At 35.2% G+C, this 20,025-nt stretch overlaps 1 protein-coding gene across 3 annotated transcripts; it reads left to right on the top strand.

Annotated features, from left to right (window-relative positions):
- Positions 1-4,065: 4,065 nt before the first annotated feature.
- LOC149844078 (acyl carrier protein 1, chloroplastic-like) lies at positions 4,066-15,299 on the top strand. 3 transcript variants are annotated; one of them, XM_090002040.1, is made up of 4 exons: positions 4,066-4,140; positions 14,125-14,235; positions 14,704-14,826; positions 14,981-15,299. In XM_090002040.1, exons 1-4 carry the CDS (start codon positions 4,087-4,089, stop codon positions 15,107-15,109), a joined length of 417 nt encoding a protein of 138 aa, XP_089858166.1. In that variant the 5' UTR covers positions 4,066-4,086; the 3' UTR covers positions 15,110-15,299. The 3 variants fall into 3 exon arrangements, with proteins under 3 accessions (XP_089858166.1, XP_089858167.1, XP_089858168.1); XM_090002041.1 differs by lacking the exon at positions 4,066-4,140 and adding an exon at positions 4,804-4,942; XM_090002042.1 differs by lacking the exons at positions 4,066-4,140; positions 14,125-14,235 and adding an exon at positions 4,831-4,942 and having other exon boundaries at positions 14,981-15,298.
- The last annotated feature ends 4,726 nt before the right edge of the window (positions 15,300-20,025 follow it).

Consider the following 20,025-nt stretch of genomic DNA (forward strand, 5'->3'; position numbering starts at 1 on the left):
TATTCATCTTGTGAGGAGAAAGGCATAGATCTCAGAGGCGTTAGGGGCGGCGTGGCTGCCGTCGTCGGGTGAAACTGCTGAAGGTGGTGGAGACGCCCTCCATTGGATGGGCAAGCCTTGCATCCACCAAACAGTTGCCAAAATCTGCGACAGTGGCCGCAGAGGAAATGGCAGATGAGGAGGAAGCTACATAGAAAAGTAAAGCGAAATGAAAACAAAATCTTGAAAAATCAAGAACCCCTTATTTTTCATATCTCATTATTTTTGCTTTTAATATTCAGTTCTTACTTTTCTATAATATTCCTTTTTGGGTCCTTTGTTATTTTTCAAATCAGAGGCTTTGTTTCTAGGTAATTTCAGAAATATGCCTGCTCTCTGGAAAATACCTGAGACATGGTTGTTATTTTTGTTTTATTCATAATAGATATTAGACTTTCTCAAATTGCAGAAAAAACACTTGTAATTTTTTGTTTAACTTAAAGTTTTGTATATTCTGTTCTCAGGTTTAGATTTATTGTTTTTGCCTAAACTACCTTCTAACTTTTTTGATTTTGCAGAAAAATGTTTTAAGCTTGCTGAAAACCTCTCAATGCTTTATCTAGAAAGGTTTGGATCTATTATTTGGATTCTGAATTATTTTTATGAGTTCGATAGTCAGATAAGGTAATATTCATGGTATTTAGATATATTAAATTTTTTTGTCATCCAAAAACTCATGGTTGATTTGGTTTTCTTGGATTCAGTTATAATCTGGATTGGATCTCTTCCCTGAAATAGGAGAGGAATTTTTAGCATGCATCTATATTGGATCTTAAAATATTGTGTGTAATTATAATTTATTTTTTGATATGTTTTATAAGATAATTCATGTTTTGGATTATACTAGTATATGGATTTGGTATGACTTTGTATTGATCCAGTTTTTATGATGGATCAAGTTTAACTGAACTAGGATCCATTAGATTTGATACTCAGATCAATATTAAATATGACCAATATTGGATTAGATGTTTGGATCTAATAAGGGTGACATAGACCTAGTTGGATTCAGTAAAGTAATTTTTTGGATATGATTGAACCTGTATGGATCTAGATAGACCCAATTAAATGAGTTTAGATCTAGTTGAATGTTTTGAAATTCATAAAATATCATTGAATATGCTTGCAAAATTATTATACTTAAATAGGGCATTTTATGAGTTTTTTGAGGTTATTTGGATGTTGAGCAAATAAGTCAACATGGATCAAGTATCGAGATCCAATTTAAAATTATTTCTTTTTACTCAAAGCTCATAGTATGATATGAACACAGTTATGGTTTGATGCATGTATAATTTAGATAGTTCTTTATTGGATAGATTTAATGTTAGATTCAGATATGTATAATGCCTAGATATGAGATATAGATCCTAGATTTGATCTAGGTTTTATGATGGATCTATATAGTATCAAGTTAGATATTTGGACCTAATAATATATTTTGTATGAGTCTTGGTTTGACTTAGATAAATTCATATAAGTATAATGTTGGATGTGTGGTCTGGATTTATTTGAATTTTTAACATAAGGATATGGATTTGGACTATGGTCAAATCTATTGTGATGCATGAATTTGCATAATTTATTTAAGCTTGCATGGAAATTTATTTTTCTTTATGAGTCATGTTGTACTTGATGATAACATCTCAAATTGATTTTTGGATATAGACTCATATAAATTCAATGAATTTGTATATGTTTTTGTATGTAGATTCGATAAATGATTATATACTCACATGATTATGGTTTAAATTATTTATTATCATATTTGATAAGATTGAAGCTTTGAAATGAGTTTATCTTGTTTGACATATATAAATGGTAATGAGATAACTTTTATTGGATATGATGACTTATGTTATGCTTTATTTCTTAATGTATATTGCTTCTAGTTTTTGATGACTTAATGAGTATATTGCTTAATTGCAATTCATTGGAGAAGTGAAAGTTGAATTATAATTTTACACATGTATGCATATATACATATAATGATATATAATCATCATAAGTCATGTTCCTTATGGTTTGTTTTATAAATGCATGAAGAGATATTTTCATATGTTAGAAGCTTATACATGGTATGCAACATGATATTTTTAGTAATACTTATGATTATTTGGATATGAATATGATCCAAATCAGGTGGTGGTTAACCTGATGATAGTTAAAGCATGTTGCATGTGATGATGATGCACATGGATAACTATGATAAAAATTTTGAAAAGCTATGTTTGTCAAATCATGAATCCATGAGTTGATAAAATTCACAATGCTCTATTAGTATACATGTAGGCATAATAATATCCAATGGTATAATCATGGAAGAGTCATAAGAACCCTATGTAGTATTTATAAAAATCTTGTACTTAAAATTTGAATATGAATGATGCAAAGTTCACATGATTATGTAGAAAATAACCTATAACATGTTAGAAAACATCATACTTACATATTGATATAACCTTTAGAATTGTGCATGGCTTATTCAGTGTATATTGTACATAATACCCCAATTGTGATATAATATAGTTGTTCACCCCGTATAACCAAATATGAGATGTTGGATCTAAATAATGGATTCTCACACTAAAATCCAAGAAGTCACACAATGGTGGCATAACGTATGAGTTAAAATCTCATTATAATATATTGAATGTGATTAAAATCCTTATTCAAGGTTGAAAAAAATAGCTAAAAAAAAGAGGACTATATATCTCCAACCCCTGTACACAACAAAAATGATCGAAATTCAACCCCCTTGAAGCAGGCCGTTTACGATAGATCCCCCTCTCTCTCTGACCTCTACAATTTATTTGTTTTTCTTTCGTCCATCACTCGGTGCACACCCCGGTCTGAATTCGAGCATATTCATCCCCAAGCAATGGGGCCCACCAAAAAATGCCGATGTCATCATTTCACAACCAATGGTGATGATTGAAGTTATGAATAGTGATGATTTCAAAACACAAATGTTTGTGTTTTGTCAAATCACCTGATCCGCATTAGTGAGACACTGTTCAAGAAGTGTTTCTCACAAGAAGAATTGAATGCCTGAATGGTGGGTTTCCTACCGTGTAGGTATTAGTAAATTCGATATTGTTATTATTGTTTTGGTTTGTTTCTTGTATATATTCAATAAAAGAAGGGGGGCATACCCAAGCATTTCTTTTTGGAAAAAAACATTGTTATTATCGTTTTGGGGGAGGCTTCAGAGGTATAATAACAGCTTCTGCAAACCATATCTGAATATTAATACTGTTACTGATAACATTATTACTAATAAAATGAATAATAATAAAACCATAAGAAAATCCATGTTCTGCAAACCATATCTGAGTATTAAAATGTGTTACTCATAACGTAACAGGTGTCATGTTATGATTGACATAATATTTTTTTATTATTTTCTGACTGATACAGAATGATTCAGATGGATCGATACAGCTAAATCGGTGGCCCAACGATTCAAAGCCGATACTGACAACATTGGTTTGCACTTTGTAGCATAAAGTTTTGGGAATACCTTTTTTCTTTATGCAATATAGCATGAATTTTTTTTATCAGCTACAAGATATTGACAACGAAAAAGTTCATTGGTTTTTTTCTTAAGTAAGTTTACATGTGTCAAATCACTATATTAGTACGCAAATCTCAAGATAACAAATTCAAATGCAGGTGTTGGGATCTACAACCAGTATACAGCAGGGATGTATGCTTAACATGCGGCTTCACTACTGCTGACGGACCATTCATTTCATCTCGACATTTCTTGAAATGAAAATCACATTCATATCGAGAAATGCAAGATGTATGGCTGAAAATCACATCCATCTGGAGAAATGCAAGATGTATGGCCGTGAGGAAGGTTACTGCATGCCCACCATGCAGCATCGCTGCATATAATATAATGTGAACACTACCCACTATGGGGTCATACAATGGGATCAAATTTGCTGACCCATTTTACGAAGGGATCCCATAACATCACTCTACCCCCATACGGCTGTATCCAAGGAGCCCCCTCCTCTTGTTACACTCCAAACGAGGATGGTGGGTCATTTCACTCCCCCACTACCCGTCTCCTCACTGGCTAAGTTCCCGGTGGCACCCTCTCTCTTTTCTTCTTCCTCCGTTCTCTCTTTCTTTCCCTTGAAATGCCTCAATCAAATGTGATTAGGGCTGTGGAAGCCCTCAATCGGAGGACCAAATTAGGGTTTTAAAAACCCTAATCCAACAAAACAAAATAAAAGCCCTAACATGGGTTTTTTATTTTTATCCAAATGCATATCTCTGATCTCATCCTAAATTAAGGTTTTTGATTTATGGATTGAATTATGGTTTTTCTATTTAGTGTTTGGAATTAGTGCATTTCTATTTAGGATTGACGTTATATTTCAGATCAGATGAGTTTTTCTGTCCTTTTCCCTTCAGATTGTTTTCTATGAAACGACTCGGTGGTTTGACACTCATATGACTCGGATATTCCTAGATGAAATGCCTCTATTGTTCAGATCTTTTCGGAATTGACCGAGTCGCTCGCGCCATTCATGATATATATATATATATATATATATATATAGAGAGAGAGAGAGAGAGAGAGAGAGAGTCACATGGTTTCAGTGTGAACTTTGCCAAATAAAAATAATGGTTTTAGTTGGAACGTATTAATTACTCCTTGGTGTCACGCGCTTCGTGTTCTCCGCTTTGCTCTCCCTTTTAGTACCGAAGTCTCCTCTGTTTTCCCTTGTTCCAAAAGAGCTTGAGAGGACTCCTCCCTTTTGTTCCTTGTGTGGATTCAAAGAAGGCCCAGGAAGTGGAAATCACAGAATTCACAGAAAGGATACAGTAAACAATGGCTGCCAACTCTATCAACTTCTCATCATTTCCTTTTTCATCAACCAAGGTCTCTCTCTCTCTCTCTCTCTACCATGTTGATATATGCACGCATGACTCTTTTGTCAATTCTTGCATGCATACATTTGAACATACACTGGCACATGGATCTCATGCATGATCAGACCCATTGGCGGGTGGGGTTGTTTATGTACCCATTTTAGCATCCATCCATCCATGTGCATGCATACACTCAATGGGGCATAGATCATCTTTCGTAAACATGGTGCATGCATATGTAGATGCAAACTCTTGTAGATGTGCATTCATATGTAGATGACCTGTTACAAACCAGAACTTCACGTGGTGATAAGCACAAAGTGCAGGAAGGTAAGAGAGAACAAAAGGCTTTTACGTGGTTGAGCATTACTCAGCCTACATCCACGGAGGAAAGAAGATTTCTCATTATCTTTCACACGATTTTGGTTAAAATCACCCACATAAATACGGCAGCCTTGATCTTTCAAGATAGTAACAAATCAAGAGGAGGCCAGACTTACCATGGATAACAATGGTAAGTAACAAGGATAAGGATACATGAAATCTCAATTTCCTAAACTTAAGGAAAGTATATCCTATAAAAAAAATGCCAACAATCTCCCCCTCAAGCATGATGTTTTTCTTTTCCCAGAGCTTTAGTGTATACATCGGCAAGCTGATCTTGACTCTTGACATGAGGACTTTTAATGACTTGAGACTAAATTTTTTGTAGAAAAAGTGACAATCAAGCTTAATGTGTTTTGTTCATTTGTGGAATACTGAATTAGCTCCAATATAAATTGCGGCTTGATTATCGCACAACAGATTTATGGGTTCATCAACTTCGATTCCCATATCTGATAACAGGGACTTGATCTATATCAGTTCATAGGTTCCAGGAGCCATAGAGCGGTATTCGGCTTCAGCACCAGATCGTGCAACAACACTTTGCTTCTTACTACGCCAAGTTACCAAATTTCCACCAACAAACACAGTATCCTGATGTGGATTTTCTATCATTTGGATCTCCAACCCAATCAACATCTATATACCCGACAACATTTAAATGACCATTTCTTTTCATCAAGATTCCCTTTCATGTTGACCCTTTTAGATATCTAAGAATTCTGTAAGCTGCCTCAAGATGTGGTTCTTTGGGTTCATGCATAAACTGACTTATCAAATTTACAACATATGTTATATCTGGCCGAGTGACGGTGAGGTAGATAAGACGACCAACAAGTCTTTAAAACTTGCCAACATCCTCCATTGGTTTTCCATTATCCTTCCTTAGCTTGCTGTTGGAATCAACATGGTTCTCTATAGGCTTGGCGGCAAGCATCTCAGCATCCTTAAGGAGATCAAGTATATACTTTCTTTGACAAATAAAAACTCCTTTGTTGGAGTGGGCAACCTCTGAGCCCATAAAGTATTTGAGGGTTCTCAGGTCTTTGATCTTGAATTTGTGATGAAGTATCTTTTTCATTTTCTCAATCAAAACTTCATTATTCCCTATCATGATTATGTTATCAACATATACAATCATGATAGCAGTCTTGGATCCCTGAATAGAAACAAACATGGAGTGGTCAACAAAACTTCTTTTAAAACCCATTTAAAAAAGAGTCATACTCAATTTAGCGAACCAGGCTCGTGGAGACTGCTTAAGCCCATAAAGAGCCTTTTTTAGTTTGCAAGCTACCCTTTCATGATTTTGAACATGATAGCCTAGAGGTAATTCCATGTATATTTCTTCTTCTAGATCTCCGTGAAGAAATGCATTTTTCATATCAGATTGAAACATTTTCCTGTTCTTATTTGCGGCCACAGATAACAGAACTCTTATGGAGTTCATTTTAGCTACAGGGCCAAAAATTTCATTATAGTGAATTCCTTCTATTTGAGTGTAGCCTTTTGCAACCAATCTGACTTTATACCTTTTGATGGAGCCATTGCTGTTATACTTGATCTTGTAAACCCATCAACATCCTACAAGTTTTTTTCCTTCAGGTCGAGAGACAATTTCCCAAGTACCATTTTTTTAGAGCCTGAATTTCTTCTTCCATCGCTTTTCTCCAATTGGGTCAAGATTGGCTTCTTAAAAGGTGTTTGGTTCATGATGAGAGTAGACACTTAGGGCATAGGATACATAACATGATGAGAGGCCTTTAAGTGAAAAATAATTTTGGATGGGATGAGAGGTGGAATATGTAGGTGAGATTGCAACAAGATAAGTGTAGAAATCATTTGGTCGTTCTGGTAATCTAGATATGCGAGTGGATCTTCTAGTAGGAGCAACTGTAAAAACAAAGTTGACTTCATTGGTGTTTAGTTCATCAGGAGTATTTGAATTTGGATCGGTTTGAGTGGTTGAGTTTGGATTAGGTGGTCTTTGGAGATTTGTGGCAGAAAATTCATCACTGTTTTGAACATTGGGAAGAACCGGTTGGAAAGAAGAAGATTTTTCATCCATTTGAATCTCTCCCTGCGGATGAACTTCATCAAAGAAGGTAACTGGTTCATGAAAAAAACATTCTTGTTAAAAAAAATGTACATCTCGCAAGATGTAAAAATTTTTTGGTGTTGGGCCAAAGCATCGATAACCCTTTTTAAATGTAGAATAACAAAAAAAACACATTTTACTGATTTGGGTTCAAGTTTATCTCTGCTTTGTGTTTGGAGATGAACAAACACTTTGCAACTGGATACTCGCAAGTGTGAAATGGAGATGGGCTTATTATAAACTATTTCCAAGGGTACACATCCCTCAACAGAGGAGCTAGGAAGCCGATTGTAATGTAGCATGTTGTCCCAATAGCCTCAGCCCAGTATTCTTTGGGAATGTGTTTTTCAAACATAATTGCCCTGGCTACATTAAATAATTGCCGATTTTTGCGCTCCGCGATTCCATTTTGTTGTGCAGTCCCAACACAAGAATTTTGAGGTAAAATTCCATGTTGAGTCAAAAAATCAGCAATGATGTTATTGATAAACTCACGTCCATTGTCGGAACGGAAGGATTTGATTTTCTTATCAAATTGAGTGAGGACAAGTTGATAAAATTCCTTAAAAACTCTAGAAACTTTACTTTTATTTTTAAGAAAATAAATCCAAGTTGCTCGCGAGTGATCATCAATAAACATAACAAAATAATTGTATCCCAGATGTGTTGTTATTGGGGCGGGTCCCCAGACATCCGAGTGTATCTACTGAAACATAAACTCAGACCTACTATGAGAATGATGAAAAGGCAATCAAGTTGCCTTTTCATACTTGCAAGCATCACACGCAATTGAAACAAAAGGCAGATGTAGCAATAACATATTTTGGACCCTTTGTGAAGGATGACCTAATCTTGTGTGCCACTGCATGCTTAACTCTTTAGGATTGTAGGCAACAAGAGCCTTATCACTATCATCCAAAAAATATAGGCCATCATGCTGGTGCCCTTTACCAATCACTGCCCGTGTCCTTTGATCCTGAAAGACCACATTGTCAGACGAAAAAAATGGCTAAGCAATCAAGACTCTTGGTAATGCAACTAACTGATAGTAAACTGGCAGGAAAACTTAGAATGCAATGGACTTTTAAAGGAGCATATTTGTCGAAAAACTGAGTTCTACCGATTCAACCTTGCTTCCATCAGCAATGCATACAAATTTCTCCTTTGAGTACTGAATATCGTGCAACTGAAGTGATTGACCAGTCATGTGGTCGGAAGTCCCGGTGTCAACAATCCATTTTTCAGGTAAAGTCTTAGAAACAAAAGAGAAAAAATTACCTGCCGTATCTTCATGAAATGAGTTGACTGACAACAACATGAGTTTTGTTAAATTGTTGCAAGGGGGCTTGGATTTAGATCAGCAATAGAGACTGAATTTGCTGCAGAGGAGTCTCTTTTTTTATTTGCAAAACTAGTGGGCTTGGATTTAGATGATTGACCATGAAGCTCCCAATATCTGTCCTTTGTTTGACCAGCCTTCTTACAGTAGCTGCAACACAATTTTGGCCTTCTTGAAGTGTCTTTCTGATCAGTGACGTTGGCTACAGTAGGGAGTTGATATTCATGGCCATGATCAGCCTTAAAGGCCATTTTTTCATACGCAATCTCGGCTGGTTGTGAGGAGGGATTCATGGCCTTGCGTCTGGACTCCTCACGTTGAATAATCGAGCATACATTATTAAAAGTTGATAACGGTGTTGACATGAGAATCTGACTTCTAAGATATTCAAACTCAGGCCTAAGTCCTGCCAACATTTTAAAATTTTTATCCTCCTTTGTTTGTTTTTTAATGATCTCGGGATCACCAGTGGAGGGACGGTACTGAGCAAGCTCGTCCCATAGACCTCAAAGAGCACCAAGATAAGTATGAAATGGCTTATCTTGCTGGTCGTAGAGAGCAATTTCTTGCTGAATTTGATAAATTCGAGGAAGGTTATTTTGTGCCCCATAAACATCACGAATACTTTCTCACATTTCTTGGGCAGTTTCTAAAAAAAGGAAACCTTCAACGATACTTGGCTCCATTGAATTAAGCAGCTAAGACATCACCAAATGATTTGAGGATTCCCATTCGTCATACGCAACATTAGTTTGATCTGGACGAGGGATTTTTCCTGTTACATACCCCAGCCTCCATTTGCCACTAAAAAACAAACTGGCTGCCTTAGACCAACTGAGATAATTTGTTCCATTTAATGGAAATGTGGTAATCTTAAGGGTGGGGTTTTGATCTTGAATCACCATTTTTGCATTTGAAGCATTTTGTGGGGTGGCATTGGTGGAAAACCCAGAAATATCAGTCATAACTAATCCAAAGAAGTACCTTACCGGGAAGATGGACTAGCAAAAAAAAGATGTTTGGCTGGATGCAAAAACTGCAATTATGAGAAAAAAACCACCGTAGCAAACAATCATATGCTTATAGAGGATCGAATAGATGCGCTCTGATACCATGTTACAAACCAGAACTTCATGTGGTGATAAGCACAAAGTGCAGGAAGGTAAGAGAGAACAAAAGGCTTTTACGTGGTTCAACATTACTCAGCCTACATCCACGGAGGAAAGACGATTTCTCAATATCTTTCACACGATTTTGGTTGCAATCACCCACATAAATACGGCAGCCTTGATCTTTCAAGATAGTAACAAATCAAGAGGAGGCCAGACTTACCATGGATAACAATGGTAAGTAACAAGGATAAGGATACATGAAATATCAATTTCCTAAACTTAAGGAAAGTGTATCCTATCCAAAAAACCCGCCAACATGACCAGATGCTGACAAATGCAACGACTGATTTTACAAGCTCTTATGCATGAGTGTAGGATTAGCCTAAGAACATGCATGTGTGAAAGCGCTCATGCACATTTTAGTTAATCCTGCCATTTTAAGACAGCCCCTAAAGGTTGAATGTGTTTATACATTAGATAGATCAAAAATTTCTTCTGAATTGAGTATCTGTTGTTGGTGTTGTCTTTTTGTTATTTTATTTTAATGCCCATTTCTCAATGAGTTAATTTATGATCCTCAAATTAAATTACATGAGAATTTAGTGATCCTTTTCAAAGCATGAACTGTTTGCAGTTAGGACGATCTACCAGGTTCCTTCTTTTGTCTTCTTTTTCTTTTTTTATTTTACCTTTTTAATGTCTTACTTTTTGGGAATTATTACAACTGTTGATTTGGTATTACACGCCTTCAAAATCTGCTCCATCAGGATTGTTCTTATGTGATAAGTGAATTAGTACTATAAGCCACTTGAGAAGCCTGTAGTAGCAAAAGTGGAGCACCTTCACTCTTTGAAAGTCTTTTTTGACATTTTGGCATGCATTTGCAAAAGCATATTAGATCAGAAGATCTAGAACAGAGTATTTTCTCAAGGCATTTTGCCAATACAAAAATGTGTGTCCTTGGTGCACTCTAGGTTCCTCAAACTGGAGCGCTTGTTTCCAGGGCCAGACATCCTTCAATGTGGTGATTATTGATCGAGAAAAGGGTGTTTTCTTGTGAAAATGTCAATGACTGTATTGGTTATTCATGTCATGCATAGGGGAATTGTGATTGCATGTTTGCTATAGAGAGTCGTGGGAGTTAAACATAATAATTTTTATCACAGGTTTGACTTGTGATGATGTTCTAATTGCCTTCAAATTAGCTTTAACATTAAAATAATGACATCCATATAGGTCTTCTGCTGAAGAAAATTTCATAGTACTGATGAGATTAAAATGAAAAGAAGCAGGGTATATTGTGCTTAGTGGGTTTGATGAAAATGGTGCTTCCCCTGTTCCGCTTCTTCAGGCAGTGACAGAGTGCTAGTTCTTTATTCTACAAGGACAAATACCTAGGATGCACATAGGTTGCAGTCCAGTGACCAGAATCGCAAAGATTAGGTCCACAGGGTTGTCATTTAGAATGAATCAGAAAGATTATGGGAATTGAGGATATCTCAACCCGGTGATTTGATAATGTTTATTACAACTTGTTGAGAACCAATGGAAAGATGTTAAGCTGTCTCTTGTTAATTATTGGATCAAAACCTTGGGAATGGGCAACTGGGAGATTTCTCCTGCAAGGAGGTTCTTTCTAGTGGAACCTTTATTGTTATTAATGATGGATGGTTTCTGGCCATATTCAGGACCTAGTTACACAGCAAATATTAGATAGTAACTTTTCTAAATTATCCATAATAGGTATGTTATATCTGAGATTGGATCTAATCAAATAATTTCCCTGTAAAGGTTATGCACAAACAGATGTAGGGTTTGGTGGACTACCCAGGTTTACTTGTGTGGGTCCCTAGGAAGGTTCCTTGTCATCCAAAAAAAAGATCATCTCATAAAGGAATCAAGATCGATAATTCATGTCATGTTTGCTGTGTTAAGAGGATCTTACATTGTATTAGTTGCACTCACTATCATTTCTTGAGAAGGCAGTTTCTTCATATTTGGATCACAAGTTTTCAATTTGGCTAGTTCCTCTAGCTAACCTTCTGGAGCCCATTATGCATAATATTTGGATCACAAGTTTTCAATCACATGGAGGTTGTGTGGCTATAAAATGTGTTGGAAGGACGTCGGTCATCGGCCTGCATGTGGGGACCACCCTCCCCAATTTTTACGCTTCCCTATTGCATATATATGAATAGTAGTTCTCTTTCTTCAACGTGATAGATTGGATTGAAAAACCTTCACATATATCTTTTATAGAGTGTTTTTACTTTTTAGTATAGTAGATGGCGACTCTCTTTCTTGTTGCTACTTATGCAACAAGGAATTTCGCTACCTTAGGACAGTTAAGAGTTACTGTCGCCATTTACCAGGGCTTCCATTCAAAGCTTGTATGACTTCTCCTTCCGAACTTCCAGCACTAGGCAGGTGTCAGACTCTATACATTGTGTTAGGCTGAGCCCCACACCAGCAGTAATGTTTCGGCTTAGGTCAACTAACATGAAGAAGATACATTTCAGTCAACGATTGCCTTTGGTTTATGAACTCCATACGGGTTTGGAGCGTTGTTGTTTGTTAGGTCTGGATCATTTACATGTACCCACTTCTCATTCCATATGTGGGAATTTGATGATCTATAAACCGTCCTTAACGGTTCCAACTAAAGCACAAGCCTCTCTTATGTGCACGAAGAGAACGAGAACCAAGACATGGAGAAGAATAGAGAAGAGGGAGTTCAGACTAAAAAAGGTGACTTTTGGAGATTCTTGACTTTATTGTAAAGAGTGGTTGTGCAATCTGGGAATTCATTTTGAACTCGTGTTATGATTTGGTGTTCCTTTTCTCATGCGTGCAGGCTAATTTTGTATGTAGATCCCTTGAAGGGAGCAACATTTTTGCCAAGCAATTTTGCAAAGATGCAAATAATAGACAAAGCTATGTGCATAATAAGGATGCATTCCTATCTCAATGTTGTTAGGCAGTGTAAGTTTGGTTTAGAAGGATTTGTTAGTAGTTACAAGAAGAGATGATAGAGCAGGAAGGTGAATAATCATGGTAGGATGTCACCTTTATGTGCTACTATCTGGGTCTGGTCCCAATGCTATCTACAACACCGATCAATCTTATAACACAGGGATTGATGAAACCATATGTATCAAAGAAATCATTTTGTAATCCTACCTTGAGATATATATCATGTTTTAGACATTGATTGCCGTCTTTTTTCCATGATCCAGAATTCGAACGTACCTAATGATCTGATGTATAACTTCAACCTAGACAGTGCTCAGTTCAGCAATATTAAGTGATGAAATAAGCATGTTTTGTTTGTTGAGAGATATGAATCGAACCATTACGGTGAAATTAATGACTGCCGTTTAGGCAACTCTCCTTAAGCACTGCAGGAATGTCAACCAACTTCTCATCGAACAGACAAGATTTACTCCTGATATACAGGATTAAATCTCAACTATGATAACACTTTGTCAAGAATGTGAAATAAAGAACTGAATAGATCGTTGTCCTTCATCCTGAAGAATTGTCTATGCTTTTATAAGAATTGTCAATGCCTATTGAGCATTACCATCGATGTACAAAAAATTTGTCGTTTTGCAGCCAATTTGTTCAGCAAACACGGATGCTATTGGATTTTTGCAAGATCTTTCATTTGTATAGCTGATGCAGCTGGATTCCTTGAACTGACACTGATAAGAACCACCTGATTGGAAGTAGATCCAATGATGCCAATAGAATCCAATGGGACTATATGGAACTCAAAATGGGCATTCACAATTACCAGGATACTTTTTATTCACATAGCAATAAATTATTAATTCTTGGGAAAACTGTCATTTATGTCCTGCATGAATCCTGGAGTTTGGACCAAACTCAAGATTGTGATTAATATAGGCCTTGATGTTATGGCATTCTAGACTGCTTTTGAGAACTGAACTTGCTCACACTCATCCTACACTATATATTTGGTAATTGGCTTGCTGTTTCCATGAGATAGAGAGAGGATTTTTTTCATCATGTAGTCCATTTCAAATTTCATATTTTTGTTTTGAAATATTTTTATCAATTTTGATGGTGCCGGTAATATTGATGCATTAGCAGTACAGTTTATTATGTGAGATCAGGATCAGAAGGTTCTAACCTAGAACAGTTACTATTAGTTTCTTGAGTTACATTTGTCCGGTTTTAGTTTCTGCTGTACCTGGAGTCTGAAATGATTTTATGTGATAATGCTAATATTATAGGTGGCAAGCAAACATTATGGAAGCAGTTCAATCTCTCTTTGCAGTCAAAAGAGCAAGTTTCGATCCCTGCACTTGACACAAAGGCCTTTACGCTTCCAAGTTATCTGTGCTGTATGTCCAACAACCCATAAATTCATGCTTGTTTACAGTTTCTCTTTTGTGTTGATTTTACAAGCATTCTTTGGATTGCCTAAAGTGACTGTTGGTGAATGGGGAATAATTTCTGATTATACTTAGCCATTACAGCATGTAATAAAGGAAAACCAATGACAACTGAAGGGAGCTTTTCTAAGGTCTCTTTTTTTTTTTATTCCAAATACTCCTGAAATAGCCGTATAGCACAGCAACGGCCTTTTGGATGCTATTTTCTGTCACCATATCACTGCTTTTTTTATAAACTACAACTGATAATTGGTAATTCAATCCTGTAAAATTGTGGCATACACTAAACATGCACATCACTGCCATCATCTATATGAAACCATATCTCAATTACATGGGGTCAGCTATAAACTACACCCACATGGCTGATAATTTTGAAAAAGATGATATCTCATTGAGATTGTTTGTTTGTGACAGGCCAAACGAGAAACAGTAGAAAAAGTCTGTGAAATAGTGAAGAAGCAATTGGCATTACCGGATGCTTCTGCTGTAGCTCCTGATTCGAAGTTCTCTGCACTTGGTGCTGATTCTCTTGATACGGTAGCTTCTCATAACATTATTTATAAGCCACAAAATAACTGTATCCTTTTTAGCAGCTGGTTCATTGTATATTAGCATACATTTTAATTAGTATGATTCTTATTCATTGACATTACCTTGCATGTTTGACTGTGTTTCATGGGGTCCATTTTAGGTGGAGATTGTGATGGGGCTGGAGGAGGAATTTGGAATTAGTGTGGGAGAAGATAGTGCTCAAAACATAGTCACTGTGCAGGATGCAGCAGACCTTATTGAGGATCTTGTGGCAAAGAAAGCAGAGTGAAATATGTTTAAGATCCTATAACTGTTTTATAAAGTCTTTGCTATCCTATTTGGTACCTATTTCTTTGACTTGTCCACTCTTCATGAACAAATATGTATGCTTCTTTGCAGTAGATTTTTGTGCTGAAATGTTATTGACAATTACCACTTTCAGTTCAAATTTACCAATTGTACTGTCCTAACATATAGTCGTGTGTGTTGATCAGGATGAAAAAAGCCATGTAGAATTTAGTCTGATGGTGTTTTAGCATGTATCACTATAATATGAACAATTGGTTAGGAGAACATGGTTGGTTTGACCTTAAGCATCCATCTCTTTTAAATAGAAAAGTGTTGGCAATGTTGCACATATGCAACAATTTGAAGACTCAGATGTGGCAGACATGGTTTACTTGTGACCCTAGGTGACAGTAGTAAGGTAAAATGTTACCCAATCTGGTTTAGTGACTGGCCTTAGCTTTCATTTTCTTTGGCTTGCGGAACCTGTTTTATGAATTCGAATAAGCTCTTTATGAGCCAAACACAAGCCGAGTGATGAGCAGCTTGTCTAGTTTCCCAGCCCAGTCCTATAAATATTACATGAACCAGACCTGGTCCATACCCAGTAAAATCATATTTTTAATGTTTTTTACAATGAAAAATCATGGATCTTAATCGGAACTCGGGTCAAACCTGGGTTTGGTATGAAATTTCATAAACCATACTTGGCTTCTCATTCTAACTGGACCCTTTCAGTCTGACTTGGATTCTAATCTAACCTTCTTCTTTATCACCAAACCCTCAGACCTAGGCACGCTGGCTCCGCCGGCCGTACTTACTGTCTCTGTTCATATCAGAATAAAACTTTGAGAGCTTACCCCTCGACCCCAGAAAGTCACCAAGCTTCCTCCGCTTAAGTATGGGGTTGTTGCCCATGGAATTTGAACCTAGACTGCTGGTTAAACGGACTAGGGCCCCATCCCATTCCTCCAAACCCCTGAGGTCTCTGTTCATCCTGGACTTGTTTAAACTAAACCAGCTACTTCTGACTCACCAATTGCACCAATCAAACACGGGGCGATTTCGTGACGAGCCTAGTCACCAGCTGCTCAATTTGTTTGCCAACACCCAACTGCCGTTAACTATGTAGATGATGTGAAAATAGTGATGTGCATTTACAGAAAGATTTGCCTGTTTCCTTCCTTTCTTATAATGCGACCAACCAACTCCAGTGCCTTCTGTGCCATCATGGTGACCTATCATTCTCTACCGTGAGTGGGGTGTAGAGAACGTGTTGGCAGGAAATCTAGATACTAACCTGAATCAGTTGTTTTTTAATAAATACAAAAATTGTTTAAAATTAAATTTTAATATTATTTTAATGATTTTAACATGTGTCACGGATTGACATGAAATATTTTTTAATTATTTATCGATACTGACAAGGGGATGAACTATTACTCCATCAGTGTGTGAATGCTCAGTGCTTGTCTTGGAGAATATTTTAACCAATTGAGTCATTTCACCATTTGCTTATTTTCATCATTACATGCCTTTATATGTAAGAATTTTGTTGTGAACATGACACCACATACTGGCATTCCTAGCCGAATACATTCTAAAATTAAAATTTTGAAAGAAAAAACAAGTACCAATATATATATATATATATATATATATATATATATATATATATATATATATATATATATATATATATAACATGGAGTAACCACCCACTACAAGAAAATAAGTCATTGCCAACCATATTAATTGTCGACAATATATGATTTATACTATCCAATAACATAAACAATGATAAATATCTTCGGTAGCATCATCGGCTTTTTATTATCGTTTATATTACTATTTTCGACGATATCGATATATCATCATGTATCTAAAAATAAATTCAACGATATGATATAGCCGGTATAAAATAGTCGGCTCTAGAATGTCATCGATAATAATAATTAAAAGCAACGATATTTATCCTCGTTATACTAATTAAAATCAATGATAAATATCATTGTCTATATATCAAAAGTCGATGATAATTATCGTCTTAGCGATATTAAAAAATCATATATGTTCAAATAGCCAACAATAAATATAGTTGGTTATAGTTATTAAATTTGATGATAAATATTGTCAAGTAAATTTAATAACACCGATGATATTTTATCGTCGGTTCTCTCTTAGAGGTGACGATAATTATCGTCACATTTATATTAAAAAATATATATCAAAAATATCTGACGATAAATATCGTTGGTTATATTAAGAAAGTGAACGATAAATATCGTCGCTATTAACTTTGATATAACCGATGACAAATATTGTCAGCAAGTCTTTTTTTTTAATTATATTTTAACTTGAGTAGTTTTTGCATGGAATCATGCGAATTTGCATAGAACTTTCACATAGTTTGATGAAAATTCACTCAATTAGAAAGAAAATTGCATAGAATAATATAAATTTACATAGAACTTCCCCATAGTTTGATGAAAATTTGCTCAATTAGAAGGAAAATCACATGGAATCATACGAATTTGCATAAACTTCTACATAGTTTGACGAAAATTTGCACAAGTAAAAGAAAAATTGCATGAAATCATGCAAATTTGCATACAACTTTTGCATAGTTTGACAAAAATTCATTCAATTAGAAAGAAATGTGCATGGAATCATGCAAATTTTTATAGAAATTTTGTATAGTTATATGGAAAATTGTTTGATTCATGAGAAATTCGCATGGAATCGTGCAAATTTTTTTGTTCTTACAAAAACTGTTCTTCGATTATTACAGAATACTTTAATTATTACAGAATACTTCAATTATTACAGAAAATATAACACTTCAAACTTTGTTATTACAGAACACTTCAAACACACTTTAGACTTCAATTCAAATTTTAGATTTCTCTATTATTATAGAAACTACTTTTCAATTCAAATAATCAGACATATACAATTGAAAATAACCCATAACAATAATTATTACAATAATTTTAATAATATACAATAAGAAGTTCCATCGATAATAAGTAAAATGTAAGAATATGCACTATATCCTCAGACACAAACAACTTATGTTTGTTCAACCTAAATAGCAAAAACATAAAATAAACTTTAATAGTTATAAAACCCAAATCCTCAATCAAACACTAAAATCCATCATGAGCTTTTTTTCATTAACTTTGTTTCATCAAAAAAAAAAACAAGAACAATGCAAAATCATCCAAATCCAGCACGTGTCCACACTTGCATAAAAAAATTTGAACATGAGAATCTTAGTGCAATGTGAGAAATCATAAAACATAGAAAATAAACTATATATTTAGTGATCAAACCTGAGCAGTTAACTATATAAAAATACATGCATAAAGGAAAAGTTATTAAAGAGACACAATAAAGTTCTTTGACTAGAAATCCTAATTCAAAAATACAAGAATTTGCAATTATATAACTAGTAAACATGATACAGTAAAACTAAAGAGCCACAATAAAATTACAACAAGAGTAACAAAAGTACAAGATATAGACATTAAGCATACGACAAAGATCATGCAACTGAATATAGATGAAGATAAACATCAAATACAAAATATATAAAGAGAGAAAGAAACATGTTTCTATCAGAAGGTATGCATGCCCCATCAATCCGGATCATCGACAGAGTCTACACTTAAATCAATGGAATCTTCATCCTCATCATCAAAGTATGTCTTCGTGAGCCTATATGCGTCTTCTTTTTAACCATCGAAAGATGTGTCATCGTCGGTCCAATCTTTCTCTATTTTCACTTCATGATGGGTGTCTATCGGGTCAATTTATACTTCAACTAATCACATTTAAACAAAAATATTGTATGTCCTCCTGTATAACGTAAGACATAAACATATGTCAGAACACCATAATAGTCAATGGTGCCTCTATCATTCTCGCATGGAACTACAACATCATTATTTTGGTAACAATGGTATTTTTTACGATCCTTTGTATGAAACCTAATCCAGTTCATGATACAACCTGAGAACTTGAAGACCTCACGATCAGGGCTATATGCAAGAGCACATAATTGTTGACTAACCTTCATCCATTCGACTGACATATGAGAACATTAAACCAAGCTTCAAACTCCTCTTGATGTTTATGTTCAACATTTGTAGTAGAGTTCTCTCTTGCAATCTCCTCTTTATGTTCACTATATTAAAAATTGATATATGAAAAATAACCATACTATATATGCTACTTCACTTAAGGAAAATTAGGAAAAAAAAAACTAATGTAATGTTATTTTTTTTGCAATTATCTAGTACATACCATCGAGCCCTAGTTAGAGAAACATCATCCAGTGGTACCAACTTGGAGGTTTCTAACCCACAAGCTCATTGAGAGAAAACAGATAAGCCTATAAGGTTCTCAACCGACAAATCATTATAGTTATGCTCTTCATAGTTATGTTTTATTTTAATTTCACGTAAATACATGAAACAAAAAGTCAACCATTCATCTGAGATATATGCCTCTACAATTGATAATTTTAGATGTGCTCTATTCCTTATAAAACACTTAAGTTTCCCATGATACTGTTCAATTGGATAATCCATTGAAATTGTGCAGATCCTGCAAGCTCAGCCTCTTAAGGTAAATGAACTGCTAGATGCACCATGATATCAAAGAAATAAGATGAGAATATATTTTCTAATTTACAAAGAATCAAAGCTATACTGTCCTTCATGCAGGTAAAGATATCTACTTTTAAAGTCCTAGCATACAATTTTTTAAAGAATATGCTCAACTCAAATAAAGCTGTGAAAATTTGTTTGTTGGTAAGTCCATGAATTACAACAGACAATAAGCATTGAACGGAAATATGACAATCATGATTCTTCATTCCCACCATCTTACCATCGTTAATGTTCACATGACGAC

Source organism: Nuphar pumila, chromosome 3 (genome assembly GCF_984573655.1).
Source record: "Nuphar pumila chromosome 3, dmNupPumi1.hap1.1, whole genome shotgun sequence".
Classification (NCBI taxonomy): Eukaryota; Viridiplantae; Streptophyta; class Magnoliopsida; order Nymphaeales; family Nymphaeaceae; genus Nuphar; species Nuphar pumila.